This window comes from Solanum pennellii, chromosome 1, assembly GCF_001406875.1.
Source record: "Solanum pennellii chromosome 1, SPENNV200".
NCBI classification, from domain to species: domain Eukaryota; kingdom Viridiplantae; phylum Streptophyta; class Magnoliopsida; order Solanales; family Solanaceae; genus Solanum; species Solanum pennellii.
This window is the reverse complement of record NC_028637.1, coordinates 89,065,447-89,089,607: the sequence shown is the minus strand read 5'-3', so window position 1 is coordinate 89,089,607 and position 24,161 is coordinate 89,065,447. Positions and strand designations below refer to the sequence as shown.

The 24,161-nt window shown below is 35.6% G+C and overlaps 4 protein-coding genes across 4 annotated transcripts; 2 read left to right on the top strand and 2 right to left on the bottom strand.

Moving 5' to 3' along the window:
* Nucleotides 1-11: 11 nt before the first annotated feature.
* Nucleotides 12-3,101, top strand: LOC107002086 (uncharacterized GPI-anchored protein At5g19250-like). The gene is made up of 2 exons (XM_015200030.2): nt 12-169; nt 2,385-3,101. The coding sequence occupies exons 1-2, from the start codon at nt 91-93 to the stop codon at nt 2,888-2,890; spliced, it is 585 nt and encodes a 194-aa protein (XP_015055516.1). The 5' UTR covers nt 12-90; the 3' UTR covers nt 2,891-3,101.
* Nucleotides 3,102-3,333: 232 nt separating this feature from the next.
* On the bottom strand, nt 3,334-4,785 carry LOC107014003 (TLC domain-containing protein 2). The gene has a single exon (XM_015213876.2). The coding sequence runs from the start codon at nt 4,502-4,504 to the stop codon at nt 3,644-3,646; it is 861 nt and encodes a 286-aa protein (XP_015069362.1). The 5' UTR covers nt 4,505-4,785; the 3' UTR covers nt 3,334-3,643.
* Nucleotides 4,786-5,392: 607 nt separating this feature from the next.
* On the bottom strand, nt 5,393-13,999 carry LOC107006620 (peroxisomal adenine nucleotide carrier 1-like). The gene is made up of 5 exons (XM_015206709.2): nt 13,664-13,999; nt 8,510-8,741; nt 6,827-6,973; nt 6,443-6,603; nt 5,393-6,046 (listed from the first exon to the last, which is right to left on the bottom strand). The coding sequence occupies exons 1-5, from the start codon at nt 13,804-13,806 to the stop codon at nt 5,767-5,769; spliced, it is 963 nt and encodes a 320-aa protein (XP_015062195.1). The 5' UTR covers nt 13,807-13,999; the 3' UTR covers nt 5,393-5,766.
* A 1,864-nt stretch (nt 14,000-15,863) lies between these two features.
* Nucleotides 15,864-23,338, top strand: LOC107011843 (mitogen-activated protein kinase kinase kinase NPK1). Its single transcript, XM_015211542.2, has 17 exons — nt 15,864-16,349; nt 16,465-16,506; nt 16,831-16,896; nt 16,972-17,082; nt 17,490-17,570; nt 17,669-17,746; nt 17,832-17,914; nt 18,876-18,957; nt 19,059-19,159; nt 19,363-19,402; nt 19,593-19,652; nt 19,734-19,780; nt 19,876-20,098; nt 20,180-20,413; nt 20,699-21,033; nt 21,120-21,181; nt 22,794-23,338. The coding sequence occupies exons 1-17, from the start codon at nt 16,023-16,025 to the stop codon at nt 22,886-22,888; spliced, it is 2,067 nt and encodes a 688-aa protein (XP_015067028.1). The 5' UTR covers nt 15,864-16,022; the 3' UTR covers nt 22,889-23,338.
* The last annotated feature ends 823 nt before the right edge of the window (nt 23,339-24,161 follow it).

The window sequence follows — 24,161 nt, the reverse complement described above, 5'->3', positions numbered from 1 at the left end:
TAGACAAGTCCCCATATATGATTTTTCCTCTTTGGATTTTGTTATAAAATCAGAAAAGCTCAAAACTCAATCACAAGTAGAGGATCAACAATGGCGTTTCTTCCACGTTATCTTTTACTTTCTCTTCTTCTTCTCAATTCCCTTCTCTTCTCCTTTGTCAAATCTGACGGTACGTAATTTTTCACTCTTTTCACTGTACTTTAATTCTTCATTTTGCATCAAACCTGTTATTTTTTATCATCATTTCTACTTGCTAATTGGATTCTGCATATGAGGTGTTGAGCTTGTTCAATTCACCTCTTTTGAAGATCTGGGTTTGTATTGTTGTTTGATAGCGATGACCCATTTCAAGATTTTTTATTTTTGAAGATTTGGGGTTGTTCAGTTCAACTTTATTCTTTATTATCTTGCTTGCTTACTGTGGTAGTAGTAATAGTAGTAGAGGAGTGTTTGGATCCTGATTTGTGTGTTGAGTTTATGGCATTTCAAATTTACTGTTTATAGAAAGATTGAGCTTCTTTTGAGCAAGTGGAAAATTAAGTAATTGAAGTTTATATATTATTAGATAGGGCTAGATCTGCTTCCCAAATACCTGATGCTTTTGATGAAATAGATAGATCTCTGAGGTTTATTAAATTACCTTTTTTTTTACCTAAGAATCAAAATATTTTTACCTCAAGCTAAATGATCCATGGAAAAGTTAGCTGAGTGTCGGGTATGGTTTCGTGCATCTAGACTAATTCCACGAGATATCTATCACCTCCCATTAACAATAAGTATTAGGTAACTTTGTTCGTCAAGGCTAAGGACTAGTATTTTTGACACCTCATGGTTGGTCAACCCACTTCATTGACCATTAGGCTACACCTTTGGGTGCTCGATGGATTTTGATCTTCAATGCAAGTGATTCTTCTCGATGAGGCTGCTCCATTATTTTGGAAGTGGCAGAACTTACGTTAGTAAAATGGGTGCTATTAAAGGAACAATATTCAAATAAGGGGTGATATTTCATCTGTAGGTTCTTCATCTGTATCGATAAACTGGCCTTATACATCAGCAGTTATTTTTATCATCTTTATCAACCCATATGTTGAGATCATGGTGGATCATTTCTACAAATCTTCTGCCATCAGAGAAATTCATGTGACCTGGTCTAGTTTTACTCAGCAATATCTCAAGCAAATCAATTATGAAAAACCTCTCTTGGACAGAGAGTGTGTTAATGTGTTGCTTTGAGAAATGGATATTAATTGAAATGTGGAAAGAGGTTTCAGCAGAAATTTCGCTTCAGCTTCGAGTTGTTCTGTTTTTTCTCTTTTTGGGTTCTTTTTGGTCTAGTTACTGTTCATCTTTTCTATATGCTTTGTCATGCTTTATATTGTATTTTGCCATGGTCTCTTTGCATCAATCAGCTTTGATATGTTTTTCCTTGAGCTGAGTATCGGAAACAACCTCTCTACCTCCCAAGGTAGGGGGTAAGGTTTGCATACACTTATCCTCCCGGACCCCACTTGTGGGATTACTGTGGATATAATGTTGTTGTTCTTGGGTTAGTTGTGGTGTGGATGGAAAGAGTATCATGTATACTAAGAGAAGAACTTGAACTGCATTCACCACGCCTTGTGACGTTTCATGAACATCAGTTATCACTATCTGATTCACTTCCTAGACTAAAGCTAGCGTTTGACCATAAATTTCCAAATATTTTTGGCAAATATTATTTGGGTGAAATTTCATCATGTGTTTGGCCCATAGGGAGAAACATATTTCACTTTTTTAGAAAAATATGATTTAATACTCATAAATTTGTATTACAAGTTAATTGGACATTCGTTGCAACAAATAACAAGTAGTCTCCATGACACTGGAGCAATGTGGTAGTTTGGTGTGAGTGCAACAAGCATCATACCATACATAATGAAGTAGACAAAACACATGACTTTGTTACCCTGTGCCGATTGTTCATCATTTTCATTAACAACCATATCATCACTTTCATATTCACACGTAAAAACTTGTGTAATACAACACAAACAACTATTTTAGGGGGTGTTTTTTTAGCAGATAAAAGTTTTGGTTTAAAATTTCAATTTATAAAAGATTCCAAATAATGATATTTGGCTCAAACACTAGAAAAAAACTAGTATTTGAGAATTTGGGATATTTGCCAAAATTATTTGCCAAATAATGGCAAATTGTATGGGCAAACATTATTTGACGATTTTTTTTCCAAATATTACTTGGGAAATCTATGGCCAAACGGGTCCATTGTGAGTGCATTTTAGATGTCTTTTCCACATAATATCCCCTTAAAAGACTAATTTTCAATCTTTTTATGGTTCAATATCTGCACTTGAGGTTTCATATTTGTCACCTTGGTGCAGATGAGGAAGACAACCTTTTTAGAAGTATTAACAGCTACAGGACATCCCTAAATTTGACAACTCTGCGCGAGAATGACAAAGCAAAATGCCTTGCTGATGAAATGGCTGACCAATTTAAAGATCAACCCTGTACCAACACAACAGGCGCCAATACTGTACCTGGCACTGAACCTCAGTTCTCTGACTATCCTAATCTACTATCCAAGTGCAAATTGAACGTCACAACCACCAGAGATGCAGCGATAATGCCTGCTTGTGTACCCAACCTTGTCCCAGACCTCGTTCTTTCCAACTACACAATGTCCCAGTATGCTAGTTCTCTGAATGATACCAAGTTTACTGGTGTTGGGATTGGTTCTGACGACAACTGGATAGTCGTAATTTTGACCACAAACAACCTGGAGGGAAGCTTTACACCTGATAATAGTTCAGCAAACGTACTTTTTCAGCTTGGTCTAATCTCTCAGGCAGTCTTTCTCCTTGTGACATTTCTTCTCTTACTGTGAAAATGTTAAACCTTTACAATTTTTTTTATTATATTTTGGGATCACATCTCGAGTGTAGTTTCTGTTACCAGTACTTGATTTTGTTGTTAATTTTGTGATATTCTAATTGAAAGAGGGAGAATATCAGCTACTATCCCTACAGAAAATGTACCTTAAAAGACTACAAAACCTGTATTACAAACACATACCATTGTCTCATTTATTTTCTGCATTGCATTACTCTGAAATATTGCAGCTTTCATTCTCCACATACAATGTCATTTCAGGCATCAAATCTGCTTGGCTTTTACAACTCACATTGCCAAAATCATTGACCTATGTCAATATATAAGAACTACTGGACATAGATGACAGCACCAAATCCAGGACACTCGAACAATAAAGACATCAACCCTCAAAAACACTCCAGAATAAGGAGAGAAAACAAGTAAAAGGGATAGGAAGATCAAGAACTATAGTTGAATGAACATGAAAAACCAAGCTAAAAATTTGCTTGAACCCTCATAAGCACAACCAATAATCTTGAATTGAAAGAAAGGAAGGAACAATCGATACTCTTAACTAGATTAACATTCAAATATGAGATTCACAATTCAATTGGAGGGGTTCGCGATAACCCCTAACTCACAAAGTCTTCATCTTTCACTATCCTAAAAAACGCGTAAAAGAAAGACCTAATACATGAGTTCAAAGCTCCCAACACAAGTCCTAAAGTACACTCTACACTACAGGCTTCTTGATCAACTGGAATTATCAATCATGATGATTTTTACGACTCCTCTGAGGATTCATCTCTCTCCTGTAAGCTTTAAAGAGATCAATTCCTAAGAAAGTATTAAGCAAATTCATCCCAGCCATACCGAAAAGGGCAAGAGGGAGCTCCACACCACCCTTATCAAACTTCGAAGCATCTCTTATCAGCTTAACAGTAATGAGAATATGAGATACAACTCTTGCTAGAACGAAAGTTGTCCAGTTGAGAACCCATTCTACTTTTACAAAAATGCTGCCATTGCAATCACGAAAACCCGCCATTCTCCGCACCTTACGCAGATGTAGAAACACAGAATGCAGCTCACAAATGAGAGTAAGAATGAGGTAATTGATTGCGACATTTCGATACAAGGCAAGTGTGAAGCAGATGAGGAGTAAGAAATGATGCAATAGAATCGAAGGAATCCATCCACTGTACAATCGATGTAAGAGCATATCCAATTGATCGTAAGCAAAATAACCACACGAAAAGCATAAAGCTGTAAATGCCCATGTCCATGTATGTTCAACAAGCTGTGAATGTTCAAACATCTGATTTACATTTACCCCATTTGAAATCATCGACTGATTGACCAAAATGAAGAGCACTGAAGCAGATGTAGTGGATGAATGGAGAAGAGATACACATGTGTTGACGAAGAGGCGATCGTGAATTCGGAGCAATTTGGGGATGACCCAATTGGCGGATTGGTAGAAAATGAAACTCAGAACGATTGGGAACAGTTTGGTGCGCTTGTTAATTAGTATTTCCCACAAAACTGAGAAAACCCAGATGAGCAGTGTGGCCATGAAAAATGCCCCAGTTTTGGTTTCTTGGTTAAACCCACTTCCCATCGCCATGGATTCTGTCGAATTTGATGCTTAATTTGTCTCAATCTTCCGTTTTGGTTCTTCTTCTTCTTCTTAATTATCTTATCCTCCCAGAAAAGCAAGAAACAGAGGCGTGGAGAGATCAGTATCATCAATTCATATTCTTCTTTCCGTTGGGATTTACACTTTGTTTGGATGGTTGTATAGACACGTACTGTATTGTATTAATTTGATAAATACAGAATGTAGATATATCCCCCGGGTAAGGGCGGAGCTAGTATTTTTTTGTTAGGGAGATTCAAAATCGAAGGAAGTAAACACACGAACTAAGAGAAGGAGGTTGACATTATATACATTAAAAAAAAATTAACCACATGTACAAAGCTTATAAATTTTTGCTGAGACCACAAGCTAGCTCTGACCCTTGTGTAGGGTTCAAACAAAATGAAAAAAAGAAAAGGTAACATGATCATACCAAATTAGTCATTACATAACTTTAGATTATTATGTAAAGATAAAATCAAAATAAACATTGTATTCAAACAAATAACATGGTATATTTCAATTGGTAACAACCTTCCAAAACAAGCTAGGCTCCAAAGAGGGCTTTTGGAACCTATACGGTAAAATGCAATTGGGTCTAGGAAGGTTTTGCATTGTGTCAATTGGGTAATAGTTTAGAGTAACAAGGTTTCATATTTATCAGTCTGTTTTTGTCCTTTTCTGTTGTTATTCTTGCTTTAGTATTAAAGTTTGTATTTAAATTTACTTGCTATAATTGCTTAACAGAAAGAATTAACAAAGAAAATTATCAGACAAGTAAAAGAGAGAGAGATTTGCAATGCAGGGGCTGTAGGAATCCATATAATTTTTACATGACAAAACGTCAAAGCTTAATATCACAAGCTGACCAAATTGTAGGGGAAAAGAACTGCTTGAATATAAAATAGATCTAAAGTTGAAACTGAACCACTTCTGGAGAATGTAAAGTTCTACTGAATGAAGACCAAATGCAGACAAGTAGAAATATGACCAAATCTTTACATTAGTACTGATATGTAGAGGTAGAACTTGAAAGAACACGAACTACAAATCGTGATTGTTGTATACAGGAAGAAGACATAAAAAGATAATCTGAAACATACCATTTCAACAGACAAACTGAAAGAGAATTGCGCTATCAGATGAAACAATTTATTTGTGTGCAAGGTGGTTCCACGTCTCGAACAAGGACCTACGAGCTAATTGCATTGTTATATTTGAATCATGCAGCAGCTCTTATAAGAGAATTTTCAAGAGCTCTTTAGTCTGGTCCTCGTTAGGAACAGATATCTCCTTACTGCTAATAGCAGAACCCATGTGGTTTTTGAGATCTTCTCTTTAATCATCAACAGCAGTGCGGAGCTTAGAACTGTCTTCAGGATCTGAGGCTGTAACCCTTTAAAGAATCCCATGTGCCCTTCCTTTTTCCATATGGCATGAAGTGATCCAGAGATTGTTTTTCGGGCTTTTAACTCCGCTTCATCCTCTGCATCTCCTTCTGATTCAGCAGCTTGTATCATGACTTTACACCTATACACAGTGCATATGAGTAAATACAGCTACGTTGACGCCAAAGAAAAAGGAGCCATCAACGTACTAGATACACAGTAGGAGTTAAGATGTCAAATGTAACCAACAAGGGTTGTGATGGAGTGGTAAGTACTCCTTCATCCTTAACTAGAGGTCTCGGGTTTGAATCCCACCATGTACGGAATCGCCTTTGTTAGGGAGCGCTTTACCCCCAATATGGGACTTCCCGGCTAAATCTTGGTGATTCTGGCACTGGTATTCTCTAATGTTTGAGCAAATAGTGTCTGACTAAGTATATAACAATAGAAAAGGAGCAGATGTTCAAGTACCCTTTTACATGTTTGACACAATTGGCATAGAGTCACGCTTGAGTATGAAATGCTCAACTGAATATACCTTATTAACGGGTAAGTGATGCAGGTGGCAAAACATTTTGAGACTGCCCCCAAAACAAAAGCAGAAAAAGCAGAAAGAGATTCTGGACTTGATTCCACCTCTCTATTGCTTTTCATCTTCCCCTTCAGCATTCTTTGTTTAAATTGATCAAAGGCCGTGTACTGCACAATACCACATATTGCAACAGAAAATTATTCATTGATGTCCCTGAACATAATTTGGTGATATCATATTGCAATGTGTCGAGACATAATGTGAAATTTGGAAGGTAAAGCAATAGTATGCAAGTGGGTATCAGGTGAGCATACTTTAAGCATCACAAACATACGACATTGAAAGAAATGGTGGAACACTCTCACATTAGAAAATAAAGCATGTAAATACCTGAATCGCTGGATTTGAAGTGAGAATGATGGATATTCCTAGACCATCAAATGCTTCACTCCAAGTGCTCTCCGAGAGGGTTTTCCAGAATCCCTTCGATTTACCAAATTCACTAGTTTGCATTCTTGAAGCTGCTGTATCTAGAGGCTGCAATATCAGAGTAAAACTTCAGATCAATAGAAGAACAGATATAAAAGAAACCTTATAAGAAACAGAAGTACACAAGCTAGAGCAAACAATTCCCAGAAGATGCAACCAGAACAAAAGTAAAGACCACTGCCAGAAGACACCTCCACATCCATTGTCAGAGACCCTTATTCTACACATTGGTGGTACAGATAGTTTCACTCTAAAAGAGATATGCAACTTTCTTGTTCTATTTAATCTTTAAAAGCATTAAGCACATATATGAACTGGGAAATAACAGCTTTTTGGAACTTGTTTTTTTGATAAGTTCCAATAAATATAATATCAGAGTAAAACTTCAGATCAATAGAAGAACAGATATAAAAGAAACATTATAAGAAACAGAAGTACACAAGCTGGAGCAAACAATTCCCAGAAGATGCAACCAGAACAAAAGTAAAGACCACTGCCAGAAGACACCTCCACATCCATTGTCAGAGACCCTTATTCTACACATTGGTGGTACAGATAGTTTCACTCTAAAAGAGATATGCAACTTTCTTGTTCTATTTAATCTTTAAAAGCATTAAGCACATATATGAACTGGGAAATAACAGCTTTTTGGAACTTGTTTTTTTGATAAGTTCCAATAAATATAATATCAGAGTAAAACTTCAGATCAATAGAAGAACAGATATAAAAGAAACATTATAAGAAACAGAAGTACACAAGCTGGAGCAAACAATTCCCAGAAGATGCAACCAGAACAAAAGTAAAGACCACTGCCAGAAGACACCTCCACATCCATTGTCAGAGACCCTTATTCTACACATTGGTGGTACAGATAGTTTCACTCTAAAAGAGATATGCAACTTTCTTGTTCTATTTAATCTTTAAAAGCATTAAGCACATATATGAACTGGGAAATAACAGCTTTTTGGAACTTGTTTTTTGATAAGTTCCCATAAATATAATATCAGAACGACTCTCTCTGATCTCCACCTCTGTGCAACAAGGCCATCCAGCTTACAAATGTAGACAACTCAAAGTGAAAGACAACGAAAAGTATGCTGTCTTAATCAAATAGATTGATTATGCAGCTACCAAAGAAATCCAAGTTTTTTTTGTTTGATTAGTAAAGAAATCAAGGTTTTCCTACAAAAGCAAGAACTGTATGAGGTCTCAATGATTTAAGTAAACGAACAGAAAATACTCCATGAAAAAATAACCACATGTATGAGTTCATGGGTCAGTATACATCACCAAATTTTGAGTTCTAACCATCACCAGAAGGATATAACCTACTTTAGCATTAATCCAGTTTCCAAAGGCACATCCTTTAAAGGGACAAAGATAAGAGTGCGCACTTCACATGGGAAATCACCTTTCCTTTTGCAGTTTCAACTAGGCCTGGAAGCAGGCCATCATAGCTTTAAAGCACAGCAATTTAAATCGACAAAACTTCATAAATTGTCTAATTGCAGGCAACCTTCTTTTCAATATTTGAGAAAACTAAAATCAATTTTAGTCCAAGTATAATTGCCATGTATGATTCACCTGGGTTATTATGACTGTAAATGCCCCCGCTGCAACAGCAATTACTAAGTTAGCTCTTGTTCCAATGGATTTAAATCCACTCTTCTTCAAGTATAGTTTCTTGAAAAAATCATATCCATAGAAGTAAATAAAAGACGAAACAAAAGACTGCACATTCTTTGTCCCAAGACCCTGATAGAGTGAAGGAATTTGCCGAGAAGAAATGGCCTCCAACAAGACATCAAGAGTATTCCTGCATTTCAAAAGAAGTTGATGCAATCACATCACTGGTCATACTTGGGTACAAAATCCAGTAGAGATATTTAAATAAACTGCCAAACATGGCAAAAGTCGATATTATGTAAAATTGTAAATATAGAAAAATTCCCAAATTCCTGTAATTAAGTAATAAAGACATACTTCATCATGGTAGTCTGCCTACGCCACAAACTCTTGGGGTGTGGCCCTTCCCTGAAGGCCTGAACCTTGCGTGAGCGCGGGATGCTTTGTGCATGGGGTTCACCCTTTTCTCTTTTCTTATTTTGTATTCCTTGTAAAGGTAACTTACCCAATAGCTTGAGGGAATAATTAGGCAACTAATTCCCAATTCTCTTCTTATTCTTTCTCTTATTTCATATGGTATCAGAGCCATGCTCATCTCAATTATTTATTTATCTGATGTTGGACCCCATATTATATTATTCACGCTCCAGTTGGCAGGCCCGGGCATGCAGAGTGTTAGTAGTCCCACATTGTTTGTGGGATGGGCAATTGGACTCTTTATATAATTTTGGAAATCCTCACCTCATGAGTTAGGTGAGTTAGTTTTATGGTTGAGGAGTTAGGCTGAAGGTCAATTTCTTAGGCATTGAGGTGGTATAGTCTAGCAAAGGCATTGCCATTTCACAGAGGAAGTATGCCTTAGACATTCGGAAGACACGGGTATAATGAGTTACAAACCTATGGACACTCTCATAGACTCAAACATTAAACTCGTTCCAGACTTGTTGGCAAACTCAACTATATTACGATCACACAACCTGACAATTTATTTGATGTTAGAATGTAATGATTCACATCCTAAGATCTGTGAAAGGCTCTCTAGGACAAGATTCATGGTATGAAGACAAGGAACATGCAATATTGTTGGATATTGTGATGCAGATTGAACAGGATCACCCTTTGATAGACAGTCACTTCAGGTTATTGTATTTTATTTGGAGGCAATCCAATATCTCAAAAAAGTAAGCAAGCAGGATGTGATGGCCAGGTGAAAAGCAGAGGCAGAATATTGGGCTGTGACATTGGCTACTTGTGAGCTTATGTGTCTAAGACAACTTATCAAAAGTTAAAGATTGGAGGCACTGAACCTATGAAACTGATTTGTGATAATCAAGATGTACTACGTATCACTTCAAATCTAGTGTTTCATGACAGAATGAAGCACATTGAAATAGATTGTCACTTGATCCGACAGAAGATTGAGTCTGGTTGCGTTTTTACGAGTTCCGTCAACTCAAAGGACCAGCTAGCAGATGTTCTCATAAAACCACTTCGAGGATCCAGAGTTGACTATATTTGTAACAAACTAGGAGCATGCAATATGTACTATCCAACTTGAGGGGGACTGTTGAATATGAAAAATTCGTTATTTTCTTATTTTCTATTCCTCGTAAAGGTTATTTAAACTCAATTGCTTGAGGGAATAATTAAGCAACTAATTCCAAATGTTCTTCTCTCTCCTCCTCTTATTTCACATAAACAATGAACAAACGAGAACATGGTTTTTGAGCAAAAGTAACATCATGCAATGAAAAAGCACTGACAATCAGTACATAATGAGGCAGAAAGTTTAAAAGCAAAGAGAAATTAGTGCTACCAGATATGTCTGTATGGATGCATATATCCATGTAGCTTTCTATGCATATTTTTGGTAAAAGTTCGAGTTATAAACCTCATTCTTTTACGTGTCAGGACCTACCGTAGTGCAAACCAGTTATTAGCAATCGGCATCCAACATAATTAGCATTGAAACATAAAGAACAAATAGTGAGATATATACAAGTAAAGGATTCAATAGTTAGAGGAGATAAATTTATCTTCCGTGATAATAATTTCAGATAATAAAGATCTTATTAACCTTAATCCTTACTCAAAATCCTCCTATGAGAAACTTTTGCAGTAATTGAAGTTTATAGAGACACTTCCGATTTACAAGTACTTGCAAAACAAAAAACTGGATATAAGATGTAACACAAAAGGAGTAGTAAAGGAACTTTACCCTTGGGCCTTGGCTATGTAGCAATTAAGTATTGATTGCCAAATCATAATTCGAAGCACATGCTAATAAGGGCCACACTCCAATATTTTCATCTATAAGCACTCACAACATGTTGTAGCCTACCAAAGAACAATCTGGATCATCTATGGCTCCCTAGTTCTCCTAGCTAAGCACATTTCTCAACTATGCTACTCGGTACATGTGGTCAGTTATTGTGGCATACACCATAAAAAGAGTATCATTTTTCCACTATCAACGTCCAACGAAGAGCAACTTTAACAACCATTTCTTTGGTCAGACTGCTCTACTTGTACATAAAAAACATGCCTCTTGTGTACAGATGGCACGTGTGACACCTAATAATAGAAATGAGCCACATTTTCTTGCAGCTCTTACCCCAATCAACCACAAGATGTATCAAAAGCACAAATGGTATTCGGAAATCTTGATGTATGAAGGTGTACACAATTAAACACCACATGTTTTCTTATGTGGGAGGACCCTCTTGGAATTGTTATTTGACCCAAAAATTTCACCAAAAAGGTTCAGAAAAAGGTGGTGAAATTGTGCTAACGAGATTGGAACGCGGAGTCTCGTACTAATCTTGAACCTCCTTAACTACTACTATAGAGACAATCCTCAAGAAAATACAATAACATAAATAGGGTTTCAATGGTCTGTTGTTGATGATAATAACTCCTTAAACTGAATCATGTGGCAATGACATATTTTTTATTTTTTTTTCAAAACATATATTAAGGAAGTTAAGGAGATTTTTTCTACTCTAGCCTTTTCAATGCACAATCATGCTGACCACCAATAAGAATTCTTGATTTGAGTTTTTTGAGCTTTTTCCAATGTTAGGTACTTTAAGAGTCAATAACCAAACCCAAAAATATTTTGCTAACTTGATCTTCTTTGGCTTAAACTTTTAATTTCCTCAAATATAAAAAGTTACATTTCAAACCAATAAATGACTCTTAAAATGTGCATCGTTGGCATATTTACTGCTTGAAAAGCACAATTACATTTCATTAATTTTCAACTCAGAAATTTGACCATTACATATTTATATTAGTTACGGGTGAAATGGAGACAATTTCCTTCCAACAATCAACTTCCATTTATTTAAAGTGGGACTTCCAAAAATGTATACAAGATAAATATATACTCATTTTGCAATTTTAGATAGTCACAGATAGTCATGATCACCCATCTTTATGAATGATTTCCTCTAAACATTCTTGATGCAATTACTGTATACATTTGATTTAAAGGCTTTGGCAACGCTTGAGATTAGTTTTCCTCTATTATCTCTTCACTTCTGTCAACCTTCCCCTCCCCAAAAACCACCGGTTAGCTAGGACATCACGGAATTCCATTGGCAGCTTATCCTTAAGCAGCCAAAGAAGCACTCATTCCAAGTCCAACCTCCTTCCTGATTTGGCGAGCTGATGATGCGATTCCGAGAAAGATTGCATGTTGTCAGTCTATCAGACGGCAAAATGGATATGAAAAAGAAGTTTATAACTTAATAGCCTTGAACCTAATGCTTTTTTATCATCTAATGGCCTTGAACCTAACATTGGAACCTGGGTCTAAGCTCTAGCCAACTACCTCATTCTTCACTTCTAGACGGGCTTTCATGCTATTTACGTCCTCAAAGGACTTAATCAATAACATACTCCTTTGGTGCTTTTCAGTTACAATCTCATGTAATATCACCCCTTTGTTTCTCCTCTTACTACTGAGGCTCAATATTTCAGAACTAACTATAAAAGCTAAGGGAAATGTAGATTCAGATCAAACATCTGTAATCAGACTCGAAGAAACCTTGTTATCAGAATTCATTGGGAACAAAAGCCTTCTCTTAATTATATCTTTCTAACAGTAACAACACTATCCAGAAGTACTTTATCCGACAGAGTTGTAACCTAGTAGTAAATGAAATGGGTGCAGACCTCAGGAAAAAAAAAACACCAGCTGATTTCTTCCTATCTGTCTCGACCTTAGCAGACGAAGTTACCGGGGAAAAAAACCACTAGGTGAATAATTGAGATGCATTCAAGGTGGCTCAGACACTACCATGCCTCTTACATGAAAGCAAACACTGGAATAGTTAAAAGAGTGAACAAGAATGATGGCTTTGCCACAGAATTTGCTCTTGAGGTGATGGAGTATGTTCCACATCCTAAATTGATGTCGCTCTACTTGAACCTTGAGGACAAGTAGCTATTTCAGTGGGGAAAATAGCTTGATCGACCCCTATAGCATGAAAAAGCCATAACGATCACATGTTCATTATCACATACATTGATAAGACGATATCTACATTACAAATCCTTGAATGAAGCCCCATGAACAAATCAAACAATCGATGAACTGCACTCAATTCCAAACTAACTGGGTTCCGCTATATCAAACTGTCAAATCACCCTATTTCAACTCATTTCTTTCCAACACTAAATACATATGACTTAATGTAAATATTACAACATCTCAGGTTTCAAGTTCCGCTAAATGAGGAGGGTGTATAGGCTGTAGGGGCAAGTTTATAGCCTAAAAATGGGGCATGCCAACCTGTGGTCTCTCCATAAAACTAGGTATTGCATGTATATATTTTATAAAATTGGCATAATATTATCTGCTTGCACTCATGCTACAAGAAGTCAATATGGTGAACTTGGTTGAATGTTGAGTTATTTACGGATCATTTCCCACTTATCACGAAAATCCATAAATCATAATTATCAAAAATGCTCATATAACAAACAATCATAAGAAAAACTGAGAGAAAAAGCATTTTTAAAAAAAATAAAAGCAGACACACAGAGAAGGTTAAAAAGATACTGATAGATGTGACCAGATAAAGAAATATCTAAAAAGGTAAACACCTGTATTTGGCCAGACCATGAGCTCGAAGTTCAGCTTGATACTTGGTCTTGCAAGTATCCAAAGGATACAATATAGTGGTGCTTAGCAAAGATCCTATGGCCCCAGAAGTTGCCTCAGCCAAAGACTCCATATTTAAAGCCATAATCGAAGAACAAGTGAATTTGACAGGAGAGAAATGAACCCCAATCGCAGATAACTCAATTTTACCAAAAATCAAAATTGGAGTTCAAGTAGTAGCGCATAGGGAATCGGAAACGTGAGGGGATGGGCTTGTCATGCTGTAGTGACAAGCGACTGTTTTTGTGTGTCCATTTCTCAAGGGGTCTTGACTTGGGTCACTTCTACTCATTTTGATTTTTAGGTTTAATTAAAAAATTATAATTATAGTTTGAGTATTTAATTGTTTATTAATCATATAAAAAAGAAAGAGGTGATTGAGATTGTGGAAGAGAGGAGAGAGGCTAGATATAAGTTGTATTCGATAAATATAGGTTGTAGTAATAATACGATTTTATATAATATGTTTTGATATATATAAAATTATATTATTTATATTTTGCACTTGTATGTGTGTATTTTTTTATGATTCAGGAATACATGCTAATATAGAATATATCTGATATGTACAAGCATCGTTATATCACTTGTATTCATTTGTGATTAAAACAATGTAGAAATACAGATTGATACAGACCAATACATTTGCATCACTTGTATTTATTTGGTCTTGTAATGATTATATTCATTCTTGATATAAGAATATAGGTTGTATTCAATACATACCAATTATTCATTCGTGATATTGTATAATATATAGAAGAACGAAAGAGGGAGAGAAGGGAGTGAGAGAGGGGAGATGCAGTGAGAAAGGGCGGAGAGAAGTGAATGAGATATACAAAAAAGGAATAGCGATATTTGGAGAATACGCTGTAATTTTTTAAAATATATCTATGACCCTTATTAAATAAACAATACGTATTTGTTATACTATGTAAAATATCAATTTTTAGTTGTTAACTTGTTGTGTCTACCAAATTGGAGCACGGAGTGATGTAGAGAAGACAACGTCGACTAAAATAATGGTGAAAATTGCACACGCTACATGACTTATATGAACGGATCAAGCCTTAATGGCCATTGAGATCCACGAAGTCATATTAGTGTGTTATGTTATATGATCAATCATTGAAATTTGAAAAAAAAAAACTTATAATTTTAATTAGATTTTTCCATTATATTTGTATTTGAGTTGACGAAGAGATGAATAGTAAAAAATAATGTGTATATTATATGGTAATTCATCAGATTTTTTCGGAAAACTTATTTAAAATTTATTTAAAACTGACTTTAAATGAGCTTAAAATTCATCCATTTTCAAAGAACTTTGCTTTTAATCAACTCTCATATTCATTCATTGAGGTCGTCCAAGACATGATTATTGTGTATTCTAGTTATCTATCATAATTCAGTGTTATGTTTATAGTTACACTAAACTATTTGATATTACTCGATATGATTTACAAAAGAAAGAAACTTAGCAAATAAACTTTTAATTTATTTGTAATAGGGAGCTTCCTAATAACCTTTTATTATAATATTTAGTCAACTGTGCAGAGTTCAATATAATGAATCTTTAACAATTTTTTTTTAAGGATTTCAAGTAATTTCAGAGAACAAGTCAGCTTATAACAAGATTGAAAAGTATGTCAAGAAAATTTCGGGACTCGTTATGAAATTCAAGGCCTGATTAGAACTAACCTTCTAGCACCTCATGTTGTAAAAGGATTCATGACCTTCCAATAATTTTACCCAAATTATTTTCGTTTAAGTCAGAATTTTATCACTTTATTTAATAAATATTTAATATATTCAATTTCAAAAAAAAATTTGATATAGATAAAATTTATAATCAACTCACATATATTCACCATTCACAAATATTCAGACGTTATTCTTTTAAGTATAATTATTTGACAAAGATTTTATTTAATCTTTTAATAATATGATATTAATTCATAAAATTGTGCATTACATGACTTAACATATTGTGCAATGTAAAAATTAGTTTTTTTTTTTTAAAAAAAGAAATAGAAAAAGATTAAAAATTGTCAATTGGTCAAAGCATTTAAAAATGGACCAAATAATAATGCCGTTAGTTGGGTAAAATGGGAAACTTAAATAAGAAAGAGTGTGGACACACACATCCACAAACTCCAAGAACAGTAAGGCACAAATTCAAAAAAAAAGCTTTATTTTATTTTTGAAAACAAATCCCCCCATTACTTCTAACTCTCTCAACGATCAAATGCGAATCAGTGAACCCTAATCCACAACTCTCCCTCTCTTTGCTCCCTCAAAATGCAGGATTTCATCGGCTCCGTTCGCCGATCTCTAGTTTTCAAACCCTCCGGCGACTCGGAAATCGGTGCCGGCAGTGCATTTGGAGGTTTCGTTGAGAAAATCGGTTCCAGTATACGTAAATCGAGTATAGGGATCTTCTCCAAGTCTCAAGTTCCTGCTCTTCCGTCTATTTCTAAAGCCGAGTCTTCACCGGTGAAGGCGGATAAGAAAGATGATAATACGCCAATCCGCTGGAGGAAAGGTGAAATGATTGGATGTGGTGCTTTTGGTAGGGTGTATATGGGGATGAATGTTGATTCTGGAGAGCTGCTCGCTATAAAGGAGGTGATTTTTTTTCATGATGTTTTTCTCCATTTTTTTTGAAAAAACATTTCAAGAGATTTGTGAGTTTTGGTTAATGTATTTTTAATAGTTTCTGTTTGATTTACTTCAATTGCAGGTTTCCATTGCGATGAATGGTGCTTCAAGAGAGCGAGCTCAAGTAAGAGATTTTGATTTAGCTGATTGCTTCAGTTATTCGCTTTAGTGTATGATCAATTTCCCTATAAGATAAATTACTTTCCCAGTGGTGTGAAATGGGTCTGAATAGTGTGGTGGATATATAAGAATCATATAAATGACTCTAGCTGATATAGATTCAGTAGTAACAGTAGTTTTTTACGAGCAATTTGATTTCTAAAGAACCAAGATTGTTTATCATGTTCGTACAGACAATAGTTATGTTTTACTAGTTTTAACCTCCTTCGTTTAGTTCTATGGAAGGTTCTATTTTTTTGTTTAGCTGATCTGTATTTGTAATTTTCAGGCTCATGTTAGAGAGCTCGAGGAAGAAGTGAATCTATTGAAGAATCTCTCCCATCCCAACATAGTGGTGAGTGCAGTTCTGCTGTCTATTGAATTGCATAAGGTTGAGTATAAAATTCTTGATTGTGCTTTTTTTTCACAGAGATACTTGGGAACTGCAAGAGAGGTGGGATCACTGAATATATTGTTGGAATTTGTTCCTGGTGGCTCAATCTCGTCACTTTTGGGAAAATTTGGATCCTTCCCTGAATCTGTAAGTGCTGGCTGCGTATGTCTGTTATTTGAATTACAAAAGGGTACATACTGGTATGAATTTGTTTTTCTGGCTTTATTTTCAAGAAAAACTCATTCCATTTGGCTGTTAACTAGTTCAAATAGGAACGAATAACTGAACTTCTTAGTATTACACAAAGGAGGAAGGGGATTACAAGGTGTGTATCGGTCCCTGGCCAACAAGGTACAAGTAGCCAGGCAACTGGGATACCATGATCGCCCAATGTATAACCTTTCTTAAGTTCTTCCCATAGCCAACAGCCAACACTTCTCGTTTGTCAGAACGGACTTAACTACTGTAACTGCAACCTGAAATTTGCTTATCAGCACAGATAGTGGTTCCTAATCTTCTGGGGCATCTCATTATTTCTTTTGATGGCATACTAGGTTATAAGAATGTACACCAAACAATTGTTATTGGGTCTGGAATACTTGCATAAGAATGGAATTATGCACAGAGATATTAAGGTAATTCTTTTCTTCAACTATTCGTATGAGATTAGCTTGTTTTCATGCTCACCCTCCCCACAACTCTCCGAGTTTGATGAGGTTTCTTTTCCCTTTAGGGAGCAAACATACTTGTCGATAATAAAGGTTGCATTAAACTTGCTGATTTTGGTGCATCCAAGAAGGTTGTTGAATTGGTATGGACTTCTTTGGCTTCACTGTCTCTTATTATTTTTGGTCTTGCTTTTGATATTTTATAGCTGACTCTTGGCACTGCTTCAGGCTACTATGACTGGTGCCAAGTCAATGAAGGGTACTCCATACTGGATGGCTCCTGAAGTTATTCTGCAGACTGGCCATAGCTTGTGAGTAGAATTATTTCATAAAAAATACCCAAGATGTCATGTATGGACTGTTGAGAGGACCAGCTGTAACTATAAAAAGAAGACATGTTTTTCTGATTGTGTATGGCACATAGTATTTTTGATTGTTAGAGTTCCGCGTTGGTAAGGGAATGGACCGGTGGTCTGTTTATGTGGACTTGAGCAATTCTCTCCTCTTGAGCTAGCTTTTGGGGTTTGAGTTAAGCCAAAGTGTCATATCTTTACATTAACAATTGATTACTTAATGTACGCAAAACATCACCCTCATGTTTCAGTATATATGACACATGATTGATATTGTGTCTAGTAGTTTCAGAGTAGAGACCCTAAGTGGGATTTTAATGGTACTTGCAGGATTGGATTGTTGAATCATCTGTTCAGCTGTTCCGACAAAAAACATAATAGAGACTCAATCAATTTTTCCTTAACTAGTTAGTATTTATGATTTAACTCCAGTCTAATTTTGTCAAAATTATGTTGAAAAAATTACTATTGATCAAAGTAAATGGTGCACATGCAAATTTGTAGAAGAAGTCAAATATAGCACATAAATTATTACCAACAATCATCTGTTAAACTTCACCCATCCTCCTATATTGTTAATAGCATCAGTATTTGTTTTCCCAAATTGCATGGAAGTTTTGCTAAAAGCATATGGCATGAATGAACCTCCTTAGAACATTGGATAGAAACTTTAGATCCTTCAACCAATTAATCATCTATGAATTGTTTACTTGACCTTGGAACTGAAAGTTGGCAAGCTTCAAGTTTATAGTACAATTTAAATGCCTCACTTTACTGATGAAATGTCCTAGTGTTCGGAGAAGCACTTTGTCTCATGCCTCTCCTTCTGATTGGGTGTTTAGTTGCTTTTACCTTCTACAAATCCCTACATTTTCTGAATTTTGACACCACAATAATTGTGTTTTTCTAAAAATGATAGCTCTGCTGACATATGGAGTGTCGGATGTACTATTATTGAAATGGCTACTGGAAAGCCTCCTTGGAGCCAGCAGTATCAGGAGGTAAGCTTGTGTTTCATTTATTGTTAGTAATTACATTGTGAAATTGACATAAATATTTCAATATTATAGGTACCCTCGTGCCTGACACTTTTCTATTTCAGGTTGCTGCTCTTTTTCATATAGGGACAACTAAATCCCATCCTCCCATCCCAGAGCATCTGTCTGCTGAAGCAAAGGACTTCCTATTAAAATGTTTGCAGAAGTATGTCTGGATTTTCTGCTTGATCTCCTCCCCCCCTATTTCCACCCAGCCATTATACCCTATTTTTAAGTTTATGCATTCCCTCTCTTGGGAAGTTACTAGCAAATGAAGCATAAGCTGGATTATTTCCATGAGATGCTCAGGTTTGTCATATATCTTCCTTCACATCCTTATTCCTTCGTTTTGACTTAATGTTCTGGCAGGGAACCACACCTGAGGACTTCTGCATCAAATTTGCTACAGGTATTCATGAAATTGGTCCTTCACTTCTGAATGTTTGTTGGGTTAACCATTATTTTAGTTTGGTGATAGAGGCGTGATGCTTTAATATGTATAATACTGCCTTGTGCAAAGCTTATAGGTTTTAGCAACAGTAAGAAACATAAAAAAACGTGTCACTGATGGAACGTTTGTTTTTTCTAATTGTGCGCAGCATCCATTTGTTACGGGAGAGCATCAGGAAGCACGCACTTTTCTTCGTTCTTCCTTTCTGGTTAGTTTGTTTAAACTTCTTTACTGTGGAGTAATACTCATCATACTTCTGTTAAAATAAAGCTAATACATCAATTAACAGGGAAATCCCGAAAACATGGCAGCACAAAGGATGGATGTTAGAACCTCGTAAGCATTTACTTTTCCTATGTTTGGATATCTGAAGATTCTTTTTTGTCTATCATGACAATCTGTGTAAAAGCTGAGGATCTATGATGCTGCAGAACCAATCCTGATATCAGAGCTACCTGCAATGGCTTGAAAGATGTTTGCGACGTGAGCACTGTGAGGTGCTCCACTGTATATCCTGAGAATTCATTCGGAAAAGAGTCACTTTGGAAACTAGGGAATTCAGACGATGACATGTGCCAGATGGATAATGATGATTTTATGTTTGGTGCATCTGTGAAATGCAGTTCAGATTTGCATTCCCATGCTAATTATAAGGTGCAGTTTCCTTCTGTCAATATAATGTGTTGTTGTGAATGAGAAGACTTAATGTATATCTTCATTTGTTCTTGGATGTAGAGTTTTAACCCGATGTCTGAACCTGATAATGATTGGCCGTGCAAATTCGATGAAAGTCACGAGTTAACGAAAAGTCAAGCTAACCTTGATTTTGGTCAAGCAACTATTAAGCCCACAAATAGCCTCATCATGTCATACAAGGAGGATGCTTTTGCATTTTCAGGTGGGCAATCTGCAGCCGAGGATGATGATGAATTGACGGAGTCTAAAATTAGAGCATTCCTTGATGAAAAGGTAGCTGTTTGTCAGTGTGTAAAATTTCATACAGTATCACCAACAATTCATTATCATGACTTGAAACTTTAATCTTATTCCTCTCTATAGTCTTATCTCTATTTCAGTGTGTAAAATTTCATGCAGTATAACCAACAATTCATTATCATGACTTGAAACTTTAATCTTATTCCTCTCTAGGCTTATCTCTATTGGTCATTACGCTATCACAGTTATCTTTAATTTTGTGGGCAAATCAATGTATCACATGATTACTCTCATCTTTATTTGTTCGTGTTTATGTAGGCAATGGATTTGAAGAAGCTGCAATCGCCACTATATGAAGAATTTCTTAATTCTATGAATGTTTCCAGCACCCCAAGTCTTGCTGGCATTGGGAACAAGGAAAATTTTCCAAGTAATGTTAACTTACCACCAAAAAGTAGGTCCCCAAAACGTTTTCTTAGCAGAAGACTTTCTACTGCCACAGAAGGTGCTTGTGCTCCCAGCCCAGTTACTCACTCCAAGAGAATATCAAATATTGGTGGCTTAGGTAATGAAGCTATTCAGGAAATTCAATCACCAAGGAACAATGAATGGAAAGATCCTCTTGGTTCTCAACGTGACGCTGTCAATTCAAGGTAGATAATGCATTGTGTTATTCTTCCTTCCTGACTAATTTCAGTTTCGTTGGCTGTTGAGACTGAATAATTGCTATTGTTGCAAGCTTCTCTGAGAGGCAAAGAAAGTGGAAAGAAGAGCTTGATGAAGAGTTGCAAAGGAAACGAGGCAAGTTTTGACCCTTTGTTTTTCGGATAAGATTTAAAACTAAACTAATTATGAGGAGTATTGCTTGACAATTGTGTGAGAATATGGACAGCAGTCCATATCTGATGAAGTTTTCCACCATTTCGGCTGATTTTTAACTTGTCTTTTTTTGCTTTACTGGTTCACACATCTCAATATAGAATACATTATGGACTATCATATAATTTAAGAGACTAAAGGATGAATGAACCATCAAGTCAGAGTAAAATAGAGTAGAAAATAAAAAGGTGAATGAGTGAAGTCAGATTAAGTAAATAGGATAAAGGAAAAGAAAACTGAGAGATCTAATTTGGATCAGAGATTAAGAAAAGGATTGGAATAATAATACTAGGAGTGCATGTATTTGTTAATTTCTTGTTTCTTTTTCTAATCCATGGTTTGTGTGCTAAACATTAGTCTTTCAGACTTCATACTCTTTAAATTTTTGGTTGTTCTTTTTACTTCTCATCATAATGAAATAATCTCTATTCTATTCTGGATTTTATGTGGAAGATAAGAATATGAGACTATCTCATTATAATGAGAGAGACGTAAAAAGCATTTAGAGATCTTTTTAGTTGCAAATTTTTTTTGGGATGAGAAAAGCACCCTGTTTTTATGGACAGTTTGTCAAACTTTGTGGAAACAAGTGGGTGACGCAAGGAAATTCACATACAGATCTTATGCATATTTTTGATAGATTTTGTGTTTATCAAATGAAATTCGACTAATAAAAAGAAATACAATTTTCTAGGGTGAACTTATTTTTGAAGCCTTTCTGTATTTTGTTACAAGGCTCTCAATGTCATGAGGACTGATGTTCATGGCTCTGATCCACCGTTTTGTTCAACGTGTTTGTCATGGTTTCTTACTTTGTACTTCCTACACATTGATTTGATTAAGGGCTGCTGTAGGTGACTCAGAGTTATGGCAATCATCTGAGCTTCTTTCCTTTTGTGTCTTACCCAATACTTCCTGCTACCGGTCCATACTGACTTGGAAAAGATTGTTAGGAGCGATCTGTAACTTGTAGTTTATGTTATTGATAAGTACCTTGTCATCAGTGTTTCCCATGTTTCACAACTCATCCTATGCCCTTTTATTGGAGACCTTAGTTGCTTGTGATATATGAATTCTTTTCTGCAATGACAAAATTTGCCCAAATTCAAACTAATTTAAACTTAACACTATTTTGTTTCAAATTTTGATGGGACATCCGTTCAACTAAGTATTTTACTTTTTTACAACTCATACTATAACTTTAAGTTGTTCTTCCCAAACTCAATATGATAATACATTCAACTGTTTTCAATTTAACTGTCATGAAAGTGAACCCAGGTCAATTAAAATGCAAGATATCTTGTTTCACTTGTTGCCCCTGTTCTTGTCTTGTATGAAGTGATAGTTAAACATTTTTTCTGCAATTGCTTTACTGATGACAATATTTTGATGGTCAAATTCTTTCCAATCCTGCATTAGTATTTCCTGGAAGTCCAACTCTATTTATGGTTGCTATTGTCGAAGGCGTTTATGAATTAACTCTTGCTTGATTGATTTATACGATAATGTGATGCTGAAATTCTTTATACTGCAGAGATTATGCGTCAGGCTGTCAACTTGTCACCCCCAATGGATCCGGTTTTAAGTCGATGTAGAAGTAAATCAAGGTTTGCATCTCCTGGGAGATAAATGTATGTACCCTTGACTCTAAATTAAAGTCAGCTTGAAGAATATATTCGTGATCCTGCAATCACAGAACAGAGACTTAGATGTCTTGGCCAGGTAGACAAATGTGTGGTTTTCTTGGAGGATTAGAGGTTCTCATCAAATGACGAAATGAGCTGTTACTACAGGATCATCAGCGCTCGTCAGGTTGAGTGAGCTGTTACTGCAGAAATATATCTCCAAATCTTGTGATAAAATATCAATAATTTGTTGTGTACATTTTGATCATTCTCCTAGAGGGCTTTGTAAGAAAAAGAAAGCTGCAGCCTGCAGGCTTTTTTCACATACAGAAGCTGTTATCTTATGGTATTTACCAATATTAGAACAGAGAGAAAAGTTGAGTTCTCATCTGTTGAATTATTTGTAAAATGTGATCTATTAATGTATTTTTACCCTCTTACAATCTACAGGCTACAAACATCCTGCTGTTGAGTGAATCTCTTTTTTTTTTTGTTTTCCCACCCGGTATTTGGTATCCACATCGGAGGCCGATTAAATCCGGATTTGCACCTACATTGGGGTAAAATTTTACCTAATAATGACTATAGCAGAGGTGACTTGAACCCGAGATCTCTAAGACCTTGGTTAAGGATGAACGAGTACTTTCCACTCTACCACAACCTTTGTTAGTAGTTGAGTGAATCTTTAAGTGCCAATTGCAATGCTCTTAAGCCAATCTTAATGGATGTGAAATCTATGAAACTTCACATCTTACTGGGAATGCAACCAAGGACTTTAACCCTGTAGTAAAAACATGACCACTAAAATCTTAATCTTGATGAAGTCAAATCTTCTATGAATGAGAAATGCATTTTGGATAGCAGTTTCTAAACAAGCAATATAATAATATAAGAACATTGTGTAAAAGACCTGAAGAAAGTATAATCAGTAAAACATGGTCAAAATTTAGATCTTCAGTTGATTTTTTTAAAAGACGTTGAAGTAGTATTTGCTTTATCAGAGCAGTACGTACAATAAATAAGTTATCGTTTGGTTAGCAGACAGTTATCATGGAATTATAATCCTAGAACTAATTGAGCGAATTAATTAGTTAGACATACTCTAGTTTGCAATATTACATATTTTACCAGATTTTGGTGCCTCCAGCTATGTCCACTTATTCAATCATATCATATATATATATATATATAAAAGAAAACTTTAGGTCCGTCTACGTGGCACCACCACAAACCAGAATTTCCTTTTAAGTTTATTTATTTCCAAAACTAGCCTTCCC